Consider the following 17,648-nt stretch of genomic DNA (forward strand, 5'->3'; position numbering starts at 1 on the left):
CCTGCTTCTGTTCCAATGGAAGAGAAAGGGGCTCAGAATGGATCCTTAGGGAACTCCATAGGTAACAGTGCAAGGTGGGGAGAAGCCATTGCTGGAGATGCTCCGGCTATGATCGGATAGGTAAAAGTGCAACCAAACAGGGGAAAATCCCCAGAGCTGGATAGCGGGGGAGAGGCATTGGAGGAGAATGTTGTGGTTAAAGGCTGCAGAGAGATTGAGGATAGTGGTCACAGTCACAGAGGTGTCATTTGTGAAAGTTGGTTTTACTGGTTTACTGATGTGTCATATAGTTGTTTCTGCTTTATTGCTTATGTGATAGTTTTTTTTTCCTGCTGTTTACTGCTGGATTTTTGCACAGACCTCCAGCCACAGCATTCTTCCTTCCACCAGCTGCTAAACTTAGCTCTAACTACACCGCTCAGCACTGAAATCCCCTTGGTCCTGCCAATTGCTGTAATGGATTGAAGGGAGAAAGAGAAGTTCAGGCAGAGGGAAGAAAGGTAGGTGCGCTTACAAAGGTGTCTGGAGCCCCTCAGAATCAGCCCAGGAACTAATAGTTTTCAGACTCTGGCACACCTACTTAGTCATATCTTAGGTGACCTGCCTTTGCTGTCTCTGCTTCATGAAGGAAGTTGTGACAAAATTATGCAGCCTGATCTGCGCAGATAAGATCTAGCACAGAGGCGGCCCTGCTCACTGCTGTGAAGAGTTAGATCTCTGTGGGCAGGATGAAATTCTAGTGAGAATAGCTCAGCTTAAGGGTTAGAGGAGATGACTTTCAGCTTTTTCTATTTTTGTATTTAATTTAGAGCTTTCCTCCTCCCCCATTTAATAGCAGATTTACTGAATTATATATTAAGATTGGTTTTAAATAGCTTCTTATTTATAATAGCTAGAAACACATTCGGAAGAATACCTTCACTCTTGTACTGCTGATTGTGTATTATTTCATTTCAGTATCAACACTTCAGTAAGACAGTGTAACCGAAAAGATCAGGAAAAGCCATTTTGGAGCAATACTGCAATCTTAACTCTGGGTTGAATTATAACAAGTGATACCGACCTCTGCATTTTCAGCAGTGTTGTTATGGTCTCCAGGTCCATCTGGTAGTGTTGGTTTATCAGTATACCCTGTGTACTGATAGCTGTCTGTCTGGGCCTCTTCTGCACATTGATAGCTGTCTGTCTGAGCTTGTTCTGTGTACTGGTAGCTGTCTGTCTGTGATTGTGTTTGTGTTTGAAACTGAGTAGAGGCCTGAATTGAATCCTGAACTTTTCCACAAGCTCCATGAATTTCAAGCCCTGACACACTGCTCCTGCCATTCTGATCACTGTTCAATTGGTAATGAAAATCCTGTGCTTCATTATGGTAATAGTCTAGGAAACAGAAAGGCAAAGTAATAAGATTTAGACACTTTATCATTTTTACAATATTCAGTTTACTTGTGACTCATTTTATCACATCTTTCCCTAGAGGGGATATGCTATCATGTTTTTTTAATGCTAATGTTGCAAAAATGTCTGGAGTTGCTGAAGTAATTGTTAACTAATCCTGGGAATTACCTCCAGTACTTATATAAATAGATTGAACTATTACCAGTTCATGAATAAGCTTTTTTTTCTCATAATGTAATAATCAAGAAGGTTGCAGATAGAAAACTACCTCCCAGCAGTCTGTTATTAGTCAAGTTTTTTTCCCCCAGACAAATCTTAACATCTACCTCTGTGGTGATGGGTAATGGAAAGATCTGTCTGAACTCCCGTATCAACTCTGTCATTTTCTTTCTTTTTTCTTTCATGAATTTTTTCACTGAGATGTTTAACCTGTAAATATAGGACAAATTTCACTTCTTTGTATACTGACAATCTCAAAACTACTTTTCAATCACATATGATCAAAAATACCAGTTGGAAATATAATATTTCATTGCTATTTTAAAGGATATAAATGTACATAGGAAAAAAAGACCTATTTGGACCCAAAGTTCAAAAACACCATACTATACAGTCTCCTTTTTGCCTTTCAATTGCTTCTTTCATCAAAAAACTACCCAACTCCTTCTTGAATTTTCCAGCACTACTCATCTCCATCATCATCCTGTGCAACCTGTTTCACACTTGACCATTTAAAATATCTGTTCACCTTTACTCTTAATGTGGAGGACCATTCCTAAAATACCTCAACAATAATGATCATCATGCATGAAAAAATGTATCACTAATCTCTTATATAGTAACACAATCTATCTATTAAAAAGGGTACGATAGGGCGCAGTTCCTGTTTGTCACTCTTCAGACATCACACTCTGGCATCTCGTTTCCTGTGTCAAACTCTGATGTCATGTTCTGGCATCACACTTTGTGATTGACTTAGATTTCATATTGCTGAAAAGCAACAAATCACAAGTCTATGATTATAAGCAGAGAGGAAAATCTACCAATATAAAAAAAACAGAAACTGATCCAATCAAATCACTGAAGTTGTTTTTTCAACAATTCTTTTGGCTGCCATTCTTGGCTTAACCAGCCAACCACACAAGTACAGATTTTTTGAAAATAAGATCTGTAACATAATAAATTCATTCACCTTTATCACCCCCCACTCCAGCCCCAAAATACAACCAGACCCTAGCCATGCCCTTAATGCTACCATATTCCAGCACGACCCCCCCACCCCCCAAATAGTATTGCATCTAATCGTCTCAATCCTCATGGGCTCCGGGACCTCTCTCCAATTATCCCTGACCCTTGTACCCTCCTCCCAGTACTTCCACACACGTAACTAACACCATTGCTCCTGCATCCTCCGCCACCAATGGTACCAGGCTGCAGGTACCACAGACACCACAAACCTACTTTTCCTACCCTCTTGAATCCCCATTCCAATAGTCTGACACCTAGCAACCCTTCTCCCCAATGCTCCAAAATGCCGCCAGCATACCACCCCACAGCTGTCACACACCAAGATCACTCTCTTCCCACTTCTACACTCCTCTACACACTTGTCCCAGTAATTGCATTCCCATAGAACTACTCCCAGACCCAAGAACCCTACCAATACTGCTGCATTTCCATTCCCCCCACACACCCATCACCTCCTTTTCTCATTGCTCCCAGATTCCGTCTCAACACTACCAAATCACATGATCCCTCCCCGCCCCCATCCTTCTACACACCTCACTACTCACTTGGATCATTATCCCTACCATCTTACTGTGGATCCTGAACTTTAAAAAGGTAAGATATAAAACTGAGTACATAGATAAACAAACATATAATTATCAAAGCAATGGTCTTACAATTATAATTTCTCTTATTCAATCACCATAAATCTGACTGTCAGATAAAACAACTGACTCACTGTGAGCAATGCCACAGGAGATCTGCTAATATTAAAAACGATATACAGTCTGCTCATAATTCAAGTCATTTTTTGGACTATAAAACTGAATTATCCAAATATTTAAATTAAGTAATGTAAATAACACAGCAAAGTGGGAATTTAGTGTTTCAAAATTCAATTATCAGATGATTTGAATTTAGAACTTTCAAAGTGGATGACAATTAGAGTATGACATGATGCTGTTATCTAATTAACAGCATATGGTCAGTTCCAGATATAAAACTTAATTGTCATTCGACATGCTTCATTCAAACTCTTAAAATTTTCATTTTGTATCAGTCCCAACAAACTTAATGTAATCTCTTTACCATGGATCAGTAATTTAAGTTTTGTAGCATGTATCTTTTCAGACAATATTAAGCATACCTGCTTGCGGAGGTCTCCATTGTAACTCTCTGCGCTTTTGTATAGGATCTCAGTATGATTTAGTTCTTTCTGTAACACGTGAAGCTGACTTTTACATGATGTCAATTCTTCCTGCAGATTTCTGACCTTCTGCCTTAGATCATGAAGTTCAGAGTCAGGATCTGAGTGAAGATCCCCATTTGCTGATGCCATCTTAAAACCCTAACCTGCACCAAAGCAGAGCAGAGCATTCTTTTAATCATTGCAAAGCACACATAGACTTAATTCCTACACTACATCTGATAGCACTAGCTTTAACAATAATTACAATGATCAAATTTTAATTAAAATGGAATCTGAAGTATAATAAACATAGGTCATAAAACATAGAGCAGAAAAAAATCCTACAGCACATTCTCCGTGTTAAGTGTTCTACCACTCCTAGAAACCTATTTCTGAAGTGGAAAGCTGGTACAGAAGACACCAGTCAGAAATAACTTGCTTTCACAGCAAAACTTATTTGGTACCACTGTGAAATCTGAAGGGTAATTTCAAAAGTACATGGAGGCATCACAATTCTAAGCTTCAAGGCAGATATCTTCTATACTTATCTAATTAGCTGCTATTAATTTCCAATTTTGTACAGCATAGGCTTGTGGTGACTGAAGAGCTGCACACATCGCATTCTCTTGGAGAATTCCTTCATCAGACAATAAGGAAGCTCAGTAATTTATTCATTACCAAGGGATCGTGAATAGATACTTTTATTATGAAATAAATGGTTAATGGTAGTAACTTCATCCAAGGTACACGAGTGCATTGAAACAAGATTTACTCTTTCAAACAGGCTCCAAAAACTAAGGCCCCTATTTTAAAGGGATGATGGCGCATCCTGGGGACGTCGGAGACCTGGCCGATCTTAATTGCTGAGCCTCCTTTCCATAAATTTTCTCAGTGAACTGCATAAAGCCGACCAGATCCATTGTCTGGTTTTGGGGGGGGGGGGGTGGAAACCCTGCCAAGGGAGGCCCAAAGCTTCTATGTAGGGCTCGAAGGGGCACTTCTGCTCCACAAGGTCATCTAAAAAGGTATTAAAAGACTTAGCTGCCTGGGCCTCTTTTGACCCATGATCCACCTGCCAACAGGCTTGGCCTGATAAGGAAGTTGTCACTGCTCCCCCATTCAGGCCTCCAACTAAAATTGCAGATTGGGTCCCGATGATGTCATCGAGCCCCAATCGGCATATTGAAACAGGACCCCACTGCCTTCCTGCGGGTGCCCCACTCACCTCAAATGTGCAGATTAACATCGGGACCCGGCAAGAAGGCAGTGGGATCAGAGGGAATAAATCGCTGCCCTTATTTTAACCGGCCCCCCGCCTGGTTTCCACCACACAGTTTGGTGGGGGGTGGGGGGGGTTAAAATTAAGGCCTAAATGTTAGGAACTGAAGAACATCATGAACTAAATCAAGGACATCCACTGGGCTGCCTCTTCTGACCCATCACCATGACTTCTAGATGCAACCCCTGGCCTCTAACAAACAGGTCCCTCCCCCCATACTCTACTGTTTCTCCCCAGGGCACATCAAATTTACCATGTTCATGAAACTCATCGCCAATGTTTTTAATCCCCTCACATCCCAGCTCCTGTTCACCCAACTTACTTTGCCCCGTGCTCTCTAACATCATTGAGAAATTTGAGACATGACCTGTGGTAAGTGTAGCATGCTTGGGAGAAACAGGTTCCCAAAGCTCTTCACCACTTGGGTTTTCCTCAAACCGTGTCTGGATCTGTTGTAGACCAATTGATAGGGAATTATTGCAATGATCAGTCAACAACTCCATTATCATTGCATCATGGATCTACCAGGGTGGTAGAAGGCAAACTAGATGGACCTTGGTTTTTTTCTTAAGTCTAGCAATTCCTGTGTTACTATTAACCTGCTCCTATCCTCTGGTACTGTCCTTACCTCCTTCAAAATTGCATTTATCATCCCGCTCCTCAAAAAAAATCCTCAATCTCTCCACTCTAAAGACAGCACTATTTTCAATCTTTCTCTCCAAAATCCACATCCTCTCCCATCCTTGCATGCTACACTGGCTTCCTGTACCACATGGATCAATTATAAGATTGTTGTCCTCCATGTTCAAACCATCCATGGCCTCAGTCCACTCTATTTCAGCAATCTCCTCCAGTCATATATTTGCATGTATCCTTGGACACCAGTTAACTCATTTCTCTCTGCCTCACCACTGGCAGCTGTTCTTTCACCCATTATATTTCCATCTTCAGGAACTCCCTCTCAAAATTTGCGTGCTTCTCCACCTTCCCCCGGTTGTTCAAAAGCCTCCTAAAACCCTTCTCTTTGACTGTGCCTGCCACCCCTTCCTAACTCATTTTTCCATCTACCCTTTTTTCTCCTGCTCAGCATTGACTTTTTCTGTGAAGCAGAGATGTTGCTCTCTACAAGAGGAATGTTATATAAATATTAAGTTGTTGTAAACAGCATAACGAACAAAGTTGCACTTATATAATGTCTTAACACATACTCAGGACATCCTAAAGTGCTCTACAGCCAATTACTCGCGAAGTGCAGATACTTTTTATGCAGGCAAAGGTGGCAGCCAATTTGTGCACGGCCAAGTCACACAAACAACAGATGAGATGAACGACCAGGTAATCTGTTTTTGGTGGTGTTGGTTGAGAGAACAATGTTGCCAAGACACCTCCCTGCTTTTCTTCAAAAGTGCAATGTGATCTATTACATCCACCTGAACAGGCAGTAGGGGCCTTGGTTAATATTTTATCTGAAATAGCTCTGACCATGGGGCTTTTATTCAGTAACGTACTGAATTGTCAGCCTAGATTTCATGCTCGAACTCTAGAGTGGTGCTTGAACGTACAACTTTTTGAGTCAAAGACGAGTGCTATCAGCTGAGCCAAGCATACAGCTAGTGGGCCCAGGAGGAAGAGGAGTGCTCCATGAAAATACTGCTGCCAGTACTTGTCCCCCCTCCCTATCTCTGTAACCTCCTCCAGCTTTACAACCCTCCGAGATCTTTGCGCTCATCCAATTCTGGCCTCTTGCACATTCCCGATTTTAACCACTCCACCATTGGTGGCCGTGCCTTCAGCCCTAAGCTCTGGAAATCCCTCCCTAAACCTCCCCGTTTCTCACTCCTCCTTTAAAACACTCCTTAAAACCTATCTCTTTGGTTACCTGTCCTAATATATCATGTGGCTCTGTGTCAAATTTTGATAACGCTCCTGTGAAGCGCCTTGGGACGTTTTAGTTTGTTAAAGGCGCTATATAAATGCAAGTTGTTGTTGGAATTGGCTTCCCGCCCATCCAAGCCTGAGCTGTTGGCCAGCTCAGAGTAGGAGCCAAACGAGTTCCTGCCCTCCCACAACCATCGAGCTGCAATGGAGTGCCTATTTAGCAATCACAGCTTACCTGCTACATTCAAATAAGGACCAAACCTGAAAATGGTTCAGGCTTTCCAACACTGGCTTTGGGCAGGCGGTATGGTCACACTACCAACCATCCTGTTTTGGACAGAAATTGAAAATTTCCCCAGTGTCTTTCCTCATTCTAATTTGATTTCTTAGAAAAAATTGCATTTTAAAAGCCTCAAGGGAAACATAGGGAGGGAGAGAAAATAGGAGGAAAATAGGATAAGGCGGCCTCTGGCAAGTGAGAGTTGAGGGTGTGGATGGAAGATTAAAAGTTGAGATAAGTGACAGTGGAGTAAGGGGAAGGACAGGATACAAGGGTTGAGTAGCTAGTTCAAAGGGGAAAAGGCAGTGATGGCAGTGAGAGGGTCTTTTAAAAAAAAAATTAATTCTCTAGATGTGGGTGCTGCCGGCATGGCTGTCATTTAGTGCCCATCCCTAGTTGCCCTGAGAAGATTTTTGAACCACTGCACTCTGTGAGGTGAAGGTGTTATTCTTTCTAGCAGTTTGATATAATTCAATGGCTTGCTAGGTTTCAAAGGGAAGTTTAGAGTCAACCATGTTGGTGTGGGAGTAGTCACATATAGGCCAAAATTGGTAAGGACAGCAAGTTTCCTTCCCTAAAGGACATTAATGCACAAGTTGGGTTTTTACAACAATCCGACAGCTTCAAGGTCACTTTTACTGATACTAGCTGTTTATTTCCAGATTTGTTAAACTGAATTCAAATTCTCAAACTGCCTTGGTGGAATTTTAACTCATGCTCTCTGGATTATTAGTCCAAGCCTCTGGATTACTAGTCCAGTAAAATAACCACTACACTACAGTGGCAGGGAGGAGTTAGTGGGAGGATGAAGAGATAGGAGATGTGTTGGAGTGGGATGGGAGGGGCACCGCTAAGGACCACATTTTCCCTGCAACCCCTCTCCAAATGCACCCTGCAGCCATTGGTGGGTTCTTTCACACCAAATCACACAACGCCACCCACCACCTTCAACCCGAAAGAGTTGAGAGAAACAGAAAGAGAGAAGCAAAAAGAATTAGGGAGAGGGAAGCAAGCGAAAGAGAGACAGAAGCTGAAGAGGCAAGACAGAGCAAGAACACAAACACAGCAGAGAAAGACCACATTCTCTGACTTACCATGTCTAATGCCATGGGAGATTGACTAATATAACAAAAAAAAGTTTCACATACATCAACAAACTTCACTTTGTTGTCACTTTTTATGTCAACTTCCAACATTGAAATTCCCTATGTAACCAGTTGCTTGTCATTGTTTATAACCAATTGCTTTAAAAAAATTGCACCTTCCTGTGGCAAAAATGTGTGATGTCCATAATATGGTTTTAAACCAAAAAAAGACATTTCACAGTAACATGATTAGATTTGCACACTTTAATGCCTTCATTTAATTGTTTACTTCAAGACCTCAGCCTCTCAGAAAAGCTTGGGGTTTAACTGTATATTTTTACCTCGCATCATCTAGAGAGCTTTCAACCACATCTACCCATTCTGAGTGTGTGTAGTTTGTCAAATTTCTCAGCATGCAATATGGCCTCTCAATGTTCCAAAACTTTCTCCTCCATTCAGCTGGACTGCAGGACTTCACCTCCCTTTGCTGCTCCCTTACTTCCAGATCCAGGGACGCCCTTGTTCACAAACACCTCGATCGTATTCTCAGTGCTCCTTATCGCAGAGCTGCTCCATTGATTTCAGATCTTGAGACCTCCCTCCTCTTCAATGTCCTCACATCCCAGTGTTTCAAGAACCACACCCTCCAGGTTTCTTGGAACTCTGGTACCCCTTCCCCCCTCCAGTGCTCCCAGATATGGGAACCACCCCTCAAACTACTGCTACACCCAGAGATCCCATCCCAGGTCTTCTCAGTGCTCCCAGGTCTTCCTCCAATACTGATATGATGTGGAGATGCCGGTGATGGACTGGGGTTGACAATTGTAAACAATTTTACAACACCAAGTTATAGTCCAGCAATTTTATTTTAAATTCACAAGCTTTCGGAGGCTTCCTCCTTCGTCAGGAGGAGGAAGCCTCCTGACGAAGGAGGAAGCCTCCGAAAGCTTGTGAATTTAAAATAAAATTGCTGGACTATAACTTGGTGTTGTAAAATTGTTTACAATACTGATAAGTTAGCGTCCCTGGCAATACTACTTGGCATAACACCTCTGGTCTTATAAATTGGTGAAAACTAAGTGGTTTAGAATGAGAATTGGTAATTATAAAGCATGACTGTTTCATGACCTGAGTGCAAGAAGCCACATGTGGCAGTGCTCATCTTGATCTGGAATTCATAAATGACCCAGATAATGCAGAGGAAATGGAAGTCTTTGCACTCTTGGGGATGGCAAACATAGAATGATCAAGTTTACTATGATCGGATATTCAGAAATACTAACCACCAGGAGGTGGGTATATAACTTTAAAAGCGGTTATTTTCAAAGACATTAAAGAACACTCAAGCAAATTGATTGGGGAAAGGCTGTTTAACAATACTTCGGTAATGAGTGGATCACTTGAAAGGCATAATAGAGCATGCAGACTAAATACATAGTCAGAATCAGCAAGAACAAACTAAACGAGCATGACACTAAATGGATTAACAACTTCACTGAAGTCAAATTGAGCAGGGTGTAAAACGGGTGCCTAACCCAAACCCGCCCATTTTCCACCTGGTGGGTTAGGTTAAAATGATCCCTTTGGGCTTTTCAACCTTGAAAGGAGGTATATAAGGTAATAAAAGGTATGGAAAAGGTACATCCAGAAAATTACTCTAATTGCGACAGTAGGACAAGACCGATATCACAAAGAGTGATCAATACTCCTGGGCACTGTAGTGGAATTGAAAATCCTGGAATCGTTTAGGAAACAATAGGATGCCACAATGAAAGACTTTAGGGTCTTTCTGGATGGACGCACTAAGATGGGCCGAGTAGCCTTCTTTATCCGTGATAGCAGAAAACGTAGCAGTCAATATACCAGAATTTGATACAACTACTTGCCTCCAGAATTTTCACTCCGAATTTGTTACTATTGATACTAATTTGACATAGAGACTTTAGAAATACTAGAGACTTTCACATAGACCCCATCAAAAAACACAGGCCTGTGTGTTGTAAAGGGGCCCATAAATTGAATATATCCAAAATGACCCCACTATGGTTTCCATAATATTGTCCTTTCACTTTTTGATGAGTTAAAACATATTTTTATATCAGAATTGAGAATTTATCAGATGGGTGACTTTGCAAGGTCTGGCGATGGTGATTGGAAACTGGTATCAACATTGCTGTAGCTTTTATGAAGGCCAGATTTATGAAGCAAGCAGCCTTGTTTTTATGTGAAAACTATTTCCTTTATTTTTTGTTTTGAGGTATGGAATGTGGTGGTTTTCTTCACTGTTAGGGGTCAGGCTCGGCTCAGTGGTAGTACTCTTGCCTGAGTCAGAAGGTTATGGCATCAAACTCCACTTGAGACTCCAGCACAGAGTCTGGACTGACACTTCTGTGCAGTACTCCTATATTATTGGAGGTGCCATCTCTTGGTTGAGATGTTAAACCAAGGCCTCAGTTGCCTTATCAGGTGGCTCTTTTCCAGGGAACAGCAGAGTTCTCCCACTAAAACAAAAGCAAAATAGGAACAGAGTTCTCCCACTATCCAGGCCAACAATCATTCCTCAACAACATGGACAAAAAACAGAATATCTGGTCATTTATCACATTGCTGGTTGTAGGATCTTGCTGTGCACATATTGGTTGCCGTGTTTCCCTAAATTAAAACATTGACTATACTTCAAAAGTGTTTTATTGACTATGACGCACTTTGTGACTTCCTGAGGTCATGAACAGTGCTACATAAACTGGTTATTTCTTTCTTTCCTCTTGGATTTCAGAGTATTGATTTCGAGGTCTGAGAAACACTTCTTCCACTTTGTCTTTATTAGAAAAGGACATTCAGTTGTCAAAGTTTTTGTTTAAATTCCAAGATGTAAGGGTGGAAATTGCAGAGGCTCTGGCCACAATCTTCCAATCATCCTTAGATATGGGGATGGTGCCAGAGGATTGCAATTGTTACATCCCTGTTCAAAAAAGGGGAGAGGGATAAACCTGGCAATTACAGGCCAGTCAGTCTAACATCAATGGTGGGGAAACTTTTAGAGACAATAATCTGGGACAAAATTAATTGGGATTTGGAAAAGTATGAGTTAATAAATGAAAGTCAGCACAGATTCGTTAAAGGAAAATCATGTTTAACTAACTTGATTGAGTTCTTTGATGCAGTAATGGATACGGTTGATGAGAGTAGTGTGGTTGATGTGTATATGGACTTTGAAAAGGTATTTGATAAAGTATCACAAAATAGACTTGTTAGCAAAATTAAAGGGGCAGTGGCAGCGTGGATAAAAAATTGGCTAAGGGACAGAAAGCAGAGAGTATTGGTGAACGGTTGTTTTACAGACTGGAGGGACGTATACAGTGGTGTTCCCCAGGGGTCAGTATTAGGACCACTGCTCTTTTTGATACATATTAATGACATGGACATGTGTATAGAGGGTATAATTTCAAAGTTTGCAGATGACACAAAACTCGTATATGTAGTAAACAATGTGGAGGATAGCAACAGACTTCAGGAGGACTTAGATAGACTGGTGAAATGGGCAGACACATGGCAGATGAAATTTAACGCAGAGAAGTGTGAAGTGATACATTTTGGTCGGAAGAATGAAGAGAGGCAATATAAACTAAATAGTACAATTTTAAAGGGATTGCAGGAACAGAGAGACCTGGGGTTGTACATACACAAATCTTTGAAGGTGGCAGGACAAGTTGAGAAGGCTGTTAAAGTATGTGGGATTCTGGGCTTTATTAATAGAGGCATAGAGTAAAAAGCAATGAAGTTATGCTAAATCTTTATAAAACACTAGTTAGGCTTCAACTGAAGTATTGTATTCAATTCTGGGCACCACACTTTAGGAAGGATGTCAAGGCCTAGAGAGGGTGCAGAAGAGATTTATTAGAATGGTACCAGTTATTTGGAGAGACCAGAGAAGCTGGGATTGTTCTCCTTAGAACAGAGGTTAGTGGATATTTGATAGAGGTGTTCAAAACCATGAACGGTTTTGATAGAGTAAATAAGGAGAAACTGTTTCCAGTGGCAGAAGGGTCGGTAACCAGAGGACACAGATTTAAGGTGATCGGCAAAGAGGCGACATGAGGAAACATTTTTTTACGCAGCGAGTTGTAATTATCTGGAATGCACTGCCTGAAAAGGTGGTGGAAGCAGATTCAATAGTAACTTTCAAAGGGGAATTAGATAAATACTTGAAGGGAAAAAAAACTACAAGATTAGGGGGAAAGAGCAGGGGAATGGGACTAAATGGATAACTCTTTCAAAGAGCCAGCATAGGCAGGATGGGCCAAATGGGTCTCCTTCTGTGCTGTACCTACTACGATACTACATGTGATTATGGGTTAAATTGCATTCCTTCCACCACCATATACAGAGTTCTCTTGTATGCAGAACATTTTGCCTCTCTCATTAACAGTGACCCATTTATACTTCTTACTTTTGTGTATGCTTTGTATACCTTTGCTCTGCATGCAATAGTAGCATCAGGAACAGCACTCTGCATAGAAAAAGTCAAAAGGAATTATATCACATAGAACAGTCTTGCAATAAGCACTGTCTTTGACATAAAATTGTGAAAAAAATATTGTGTGTTTTAAATGATTCGCAGTATGAGATTATTAAACCATGAAATTTAATATTGAAAGGAATCTTTATGCATTGGGACCTCATGGATGTAAAACAAGTCTGCTATGTAAATGTGATCCTTTACAACCCAGGTGAAACGTTTACATTTCCTTTTGATGGTTGTCCATTATCTGTATCTTGTAAATCCCTGCCTTTATGCTTGGTTTGGTGTGTACTTCTTCCAAAAGCCTCATTTATGTGCACTTTACATGCAATGTACATTGTACTTCAAAAGAGCACACGAGAAGAATGACGTGGCAGATTCTGAATACAATAAAATCGAGCAGAGTGTAAAACGGGCATTCAAACCGAAGCCGCCCGCTTCCCATCTGAAGGGTTAGGTTTGAAACTATCTCCTTGGACTTTTCAGCCTTGAAGGGAGGTAGCTGAGTGGTGATCTTAGAGGTATACAAGGGAGTAAATGGTATGGTACGGTAAATCTAGAAAATTACTTTAAACGTGACAGTACGACAAGTAGACTGGTATCAGAAAGTTCTTCACGTAAAGCTAAGGGATAGGAGGCAGAGAGTAGTGGTGAGCGGATGTTTTTCTAACCGGAGAGTATGCAGTAGGGTTCCTCAGGGATCGGTATTAAGACCATTGCTTTTCTTGTTATATATAAATGATCTGGATTTGGGTATAGGGAGTACAATTTCGAAGTTTGTGGATGATATAAAACTTGGCAACGTAGTAAATAGTGAGCAAGATAGCAGCAGATTTCAGGAGGGCATAGACAGACTGGTGAAATAGGCAGACATAATTTAATGCGGATAAGTATGAAGTGATGCACTTTGGGAGGAACAACATGGAGAGGCAGTATAATCTAAATGGTACTGTTTTGAGGGAGGTGCAAGAGCAGAGGGACCTGGAGGTGCACATTCACAATCTTGGAAGGTGGCAGGGCAAGTTGATAAGGGGGTTAAGAGAGCGTATGGGATACTTGGCTTTGTAAATAGGGGCACTGAATACAAAAACATACTGGTAAATGGGATGGAAACAGTAAATCCAGAAAATTACTTTAAACGTGACAGTACGACAAGTAGACTGATATCAGAAAGTTCACACATAAAGCTTAGGGATAATCATGCCAAACCATTACATATTACTGGTTAGGCCTCAGCTGGAGTATTGTGTACAATTCTGGGCACCACACTTTAGGAAGGATGTCAAGGCCAAGGAGAGGGTGCAGAGGAGATTTACCGGATGATACCAGGGATGAGGGACTTCAATTATGTGGAGAGGCTGGAGAAGCTGGGTTGTTCTCCTTTGAGCAGAGAAAGTGAAGGAGAGACATAATAGAGGTATTCAAAATAATGAGGGGTTTTGATAGAGCAAATAGGAAGAAACTGGCAAGTAGGTTGGTAACCAGAGGTCAAAGAGTTAAAATAATTTGCAAAAGAACTAGAGGGGAAATGAGGAGAATTTTTTTCCACATAGAAGGTTGTTAAGATCTGGAACACACTACCTGAAAGGGTGGCGGAAGCAGATTCCACAGGAACTTTCAAAAGGCAATTGGATGTGTACTTGAACAGAACTAATCTGTGGGGTTATGGGGAAAAAGCTGGAGTGTAGGACTAAATTGAACAGCTCTTTCAAAGAGCCAGCACAGGCATGATGGGCCGAATGGCCTCCCTCTGTGCTATAAGTTTCTAAAGAATGATTAACACATGGACTGAACTCCCAGGGTCAGTAGTGAAAGTGAAAATAAAGAAAAATTTGTTCATTACTTTGTGATCAAAAATACTGTAGTTGTACATTTACATGGTGACAAGTATTAGAAGTAAAATATACTCAAAGGTGATTTGACTACACATCATATGACTGCCTGTAATATCTAATTGTTACAGAAATGGACATTTTACATATTTTTGGTTTAAGTAACTACATCTTGTGTTAGGAACATAGGAATGTACAGGACTGGAAAAGACAGAGGTAGTGGCCAGTCCCAAAGTTAAAAAAAATACCATATTTGCTTTATGCCATCAACCACTTCTCTTGCCAAAAAACTATCCAGCTCCCTTCTGAATCTGACACCACTATATACCCCCACAGTCTCCCTAGCAATGCTATTTGACATATTTACCATCCTCCATGTAAACTATTTAAATCTAAACAACCTGTTTATTTCTAAGCTTATACCCTGCCTTCCAAGTTCCACTTATCATTTTATTGTATCAGGCATATTTAAACTAACATTTGACTAAACGTTCTGGCTCACCATGGTAGCACCAGTGTGAACTAATATGGCATCCTTATTTGAGCCTTTGCCAATTTAGTCAAGCTGTGAGCAATATTGTTCTGTGGATCCACATCCACCAGAAACAGAGCTGATACTGCCCAAACTCATCATAGAGCCACCAGAGCTAGATCTCAAGTCAGAGATCATAAATTCAGGGCACTGGACTAATCCACTATACCATCTAGTTCCCTAACCAAGGCACCTAACGTTCCAGCTATACAGCACCAGATTAAGAATCTAGTTTTAGCAGCAGGATGGGCCAGCAATCACTGCCTGTTTGCAAAGCTGGAAGAAGCAGAAACTGAATTGCATATAAATCATAGCATATAATGGCTACAGCACAGCAGGCAGCCATTTGGCCCATGGAGCCTGTGCCGGCTCTTTGTAAGAGCAACCCAGTTAGTCCCATTCCCCCACTCTTTCCCCTGCAAATTTTTTTCCTTCAAGTATTTGTCAAATTTCTTTTTGAAAGCCACAAATGAATCTGCTTCCAACACCCTTTCAGGAAGCGCATTCCAGATCATAACTACTTGCTGCGTAAAAAAGTTTTTTTCCTCATGTCGCCTCTGGTTCTTTTGCCAATCACCTTAAATCTGACCCCTCTGGTTCTCAACCTTTCCGCCAATGAGAACAGTTTCTCTTTATTTGCTTTATCTAAACCATTCATGATTTTGAACACTTCTATCAAATCTCTTCTTAACCATCTCTGCTCTAAGAACAACCACCCCCAGCTACTCCAGTCTATCCACATAACTGAAGTCCCCCATCCCTGGAACCATTCTAGTAAATCTTTTCTGCATCCTCTCTAAGGTCTTCACATCCTTCATCCTTCCTAAAGTGTTCTACTCTTTTCAAACCATTAGAAATGATGGCAGTACTGCAGCTCCCCTCCCTGGTAACAGTTTTTAAACTTTAAAACAAAAATTAAACAGTTCTGCACACTTTCAAAGCAAAATTGGATATTTCCACTTGAAAAGAAAAAATCTTTATGGCTAGCACAGGCACTAAGGGCTAAATAGCCTCCTTTGTGTTATATGATTCTATGCACATCAGTTGCAGTCATAGTCACCCTGCATATACACTTTGATCGAAATCATTTTTAAAAATTCACATCCCATATAGAATATAAAACAGACAAATGTCAGGAATCTGAAATAACTAGAAATGCACATGAGAGAGTAAAGACAGGTAGAAAACCACCCCAACCCCGAACCAGATGTAGGACATAAGGGCAGAAAATGCTAGAAATACACAGCATCCGTAAGGAGAAAGACAGGTTAACATTTCGGATAGAAACACTTGATCAGAACTCAGTTAAATCTCAGCTCAGTTCTGACCGAGGACCTACACCCGAAACATTCCCCTGTCTCCTCCCATTAGCGCTGCGGGCGGACCTGCTGCGAGTCCCAGCATCTTCAGTCCCAGTTTCTCGTTGTTTTCTCTCGCTTACCATGAAATCAACGATAACAGGCCCAGGTCCCAGTCTCCGCGCCTCAAACTCAAAGATAGACCCTGGCCTCACATGACAGACCTAAAAAAGCAAATAAATCACATTACTGCCCGGCACCCACTACATCCTTCTCACAGCAAATTTATTTCGCGTTTCATGAAACTCAAAAGCAATTGCTGCAAAGCTGCTGTACTTTGCATTCGCACCACCGGCCGCCATCTTTGTATCTACTCCGCCACTACCTCCTTGGCTCAACTAGGTGACGTAATACGCACGCTACGTAACGTCAATCCCCAAGGCAATGTCAATCGGCCGCGCGCACGTTCTCAACATCTGGGAGGAGGTCGTTGTCCTGCACCCCCTGCAGGACTAATGTACTTTAGACGCTGGGGAAATTGGGCAAAAAAAATAACGAGTGACCGTGCCTGACTTTTACAAAAAATAGAAGGTGCTGAAAATAGAAACACACAGTAGTTCACAAAACACTGGTTCTGCCACAACTGGAGTATTGTGTCCAGTTCTGGGCACCGCACTTCAGGAAAGATGTGAAGGCCTTAGGGAGGGTGCGGAAGAGATTTACTAGAATGATTCCAGGGATGAGGGATTTCAGTTATGTGGATAGACTGGAGAAGCTGGGGTTGTTCTCCTTGGGACAGAGATGGTTGCGCGAAGATTTGATAGAGGTATTCAAAATCATGAAATATCTATGTAAGGAATCTTACAACACCAGGTTATAGTCCAACAAATTTATTTTAAAATCACATCATGAAATATCTAGACAGAGTAGATAGAGAGAAACTGTTCCCATTAATGGAAGCCATGATGTGGAGATGCCGGTGATGGACTGGGGTGGACAAATGTAAGGAATCTTACAACACCAGGTTATAGTCCAACAGTTTTATTTGAAAATCACAAGCTTCCGGAGGCTTCCTCCTTCGTCAGGTGAGTGTGGGATTCCATGAAAGGTACCGCATATATAGTCAGAGAA

At 41.3% G+C, this 17,648-nt stretch overlaps 1 protein-coding gene across 3 annotated transcripts in view; it reads right to left on the minus strand.

Moving 5' to 3' along the window:
• aggf1 (angiogenic factor with G patch and FHA domains 1) overlaps positions 1–16,917 on the minus strand; it is a 56,086-nt gene extending 39,169 nt beyond the window's left edge. For 2 of the 3 annotated variants that reach the window (XM_067982684.1, XM_067982686.1), the window contains exons 1-5: positions 16,854–16,917; positions 16,661–16,741; positions 3,770–3,975; positions 1,722–1,824; positions 1,064–1,377 (exon numbers count right to left, since the gene is read on the minus strand). In XM_067982684.1, coding sequence (XP_067838785.1) covers positions 1,064–1,377; positions 1,722–1,824; positions 3,770–3,961 — 609 coding nt within the window. In that variant the 5' untranslated portion in view covers positions 3,962–3,975; positions 16,661–16,741; positions 16,854–16,917. Of the gene's footprint in view, positions 1–1,063; positions 1,378–1,721; positions 1,825–3,769; positions 3,976–16,660 lie in introns of all 3 variants that reach the window. The other variant, XM_067982685.1, reaches the window with a different exon arrangement.
• Between the last annotated feature and the right edge of the window lie 731 nt (positions 16,918–17,648).

Source organism: Heptranchias perlo, chromosome 4, assembly GCF_035084215.1.
Source record: "Heptranchias perlo isolate sHepPer1 chromosome 4, sHepPer1.hap1, whole genome shotgun sequence".
Lineage (NCBI taxonomy): Eukaryota > Metazoa > Chordata > Chondrichthyes > Hexanchiformes > Hexanchidae > Heptranchias > Heptranchias perlo.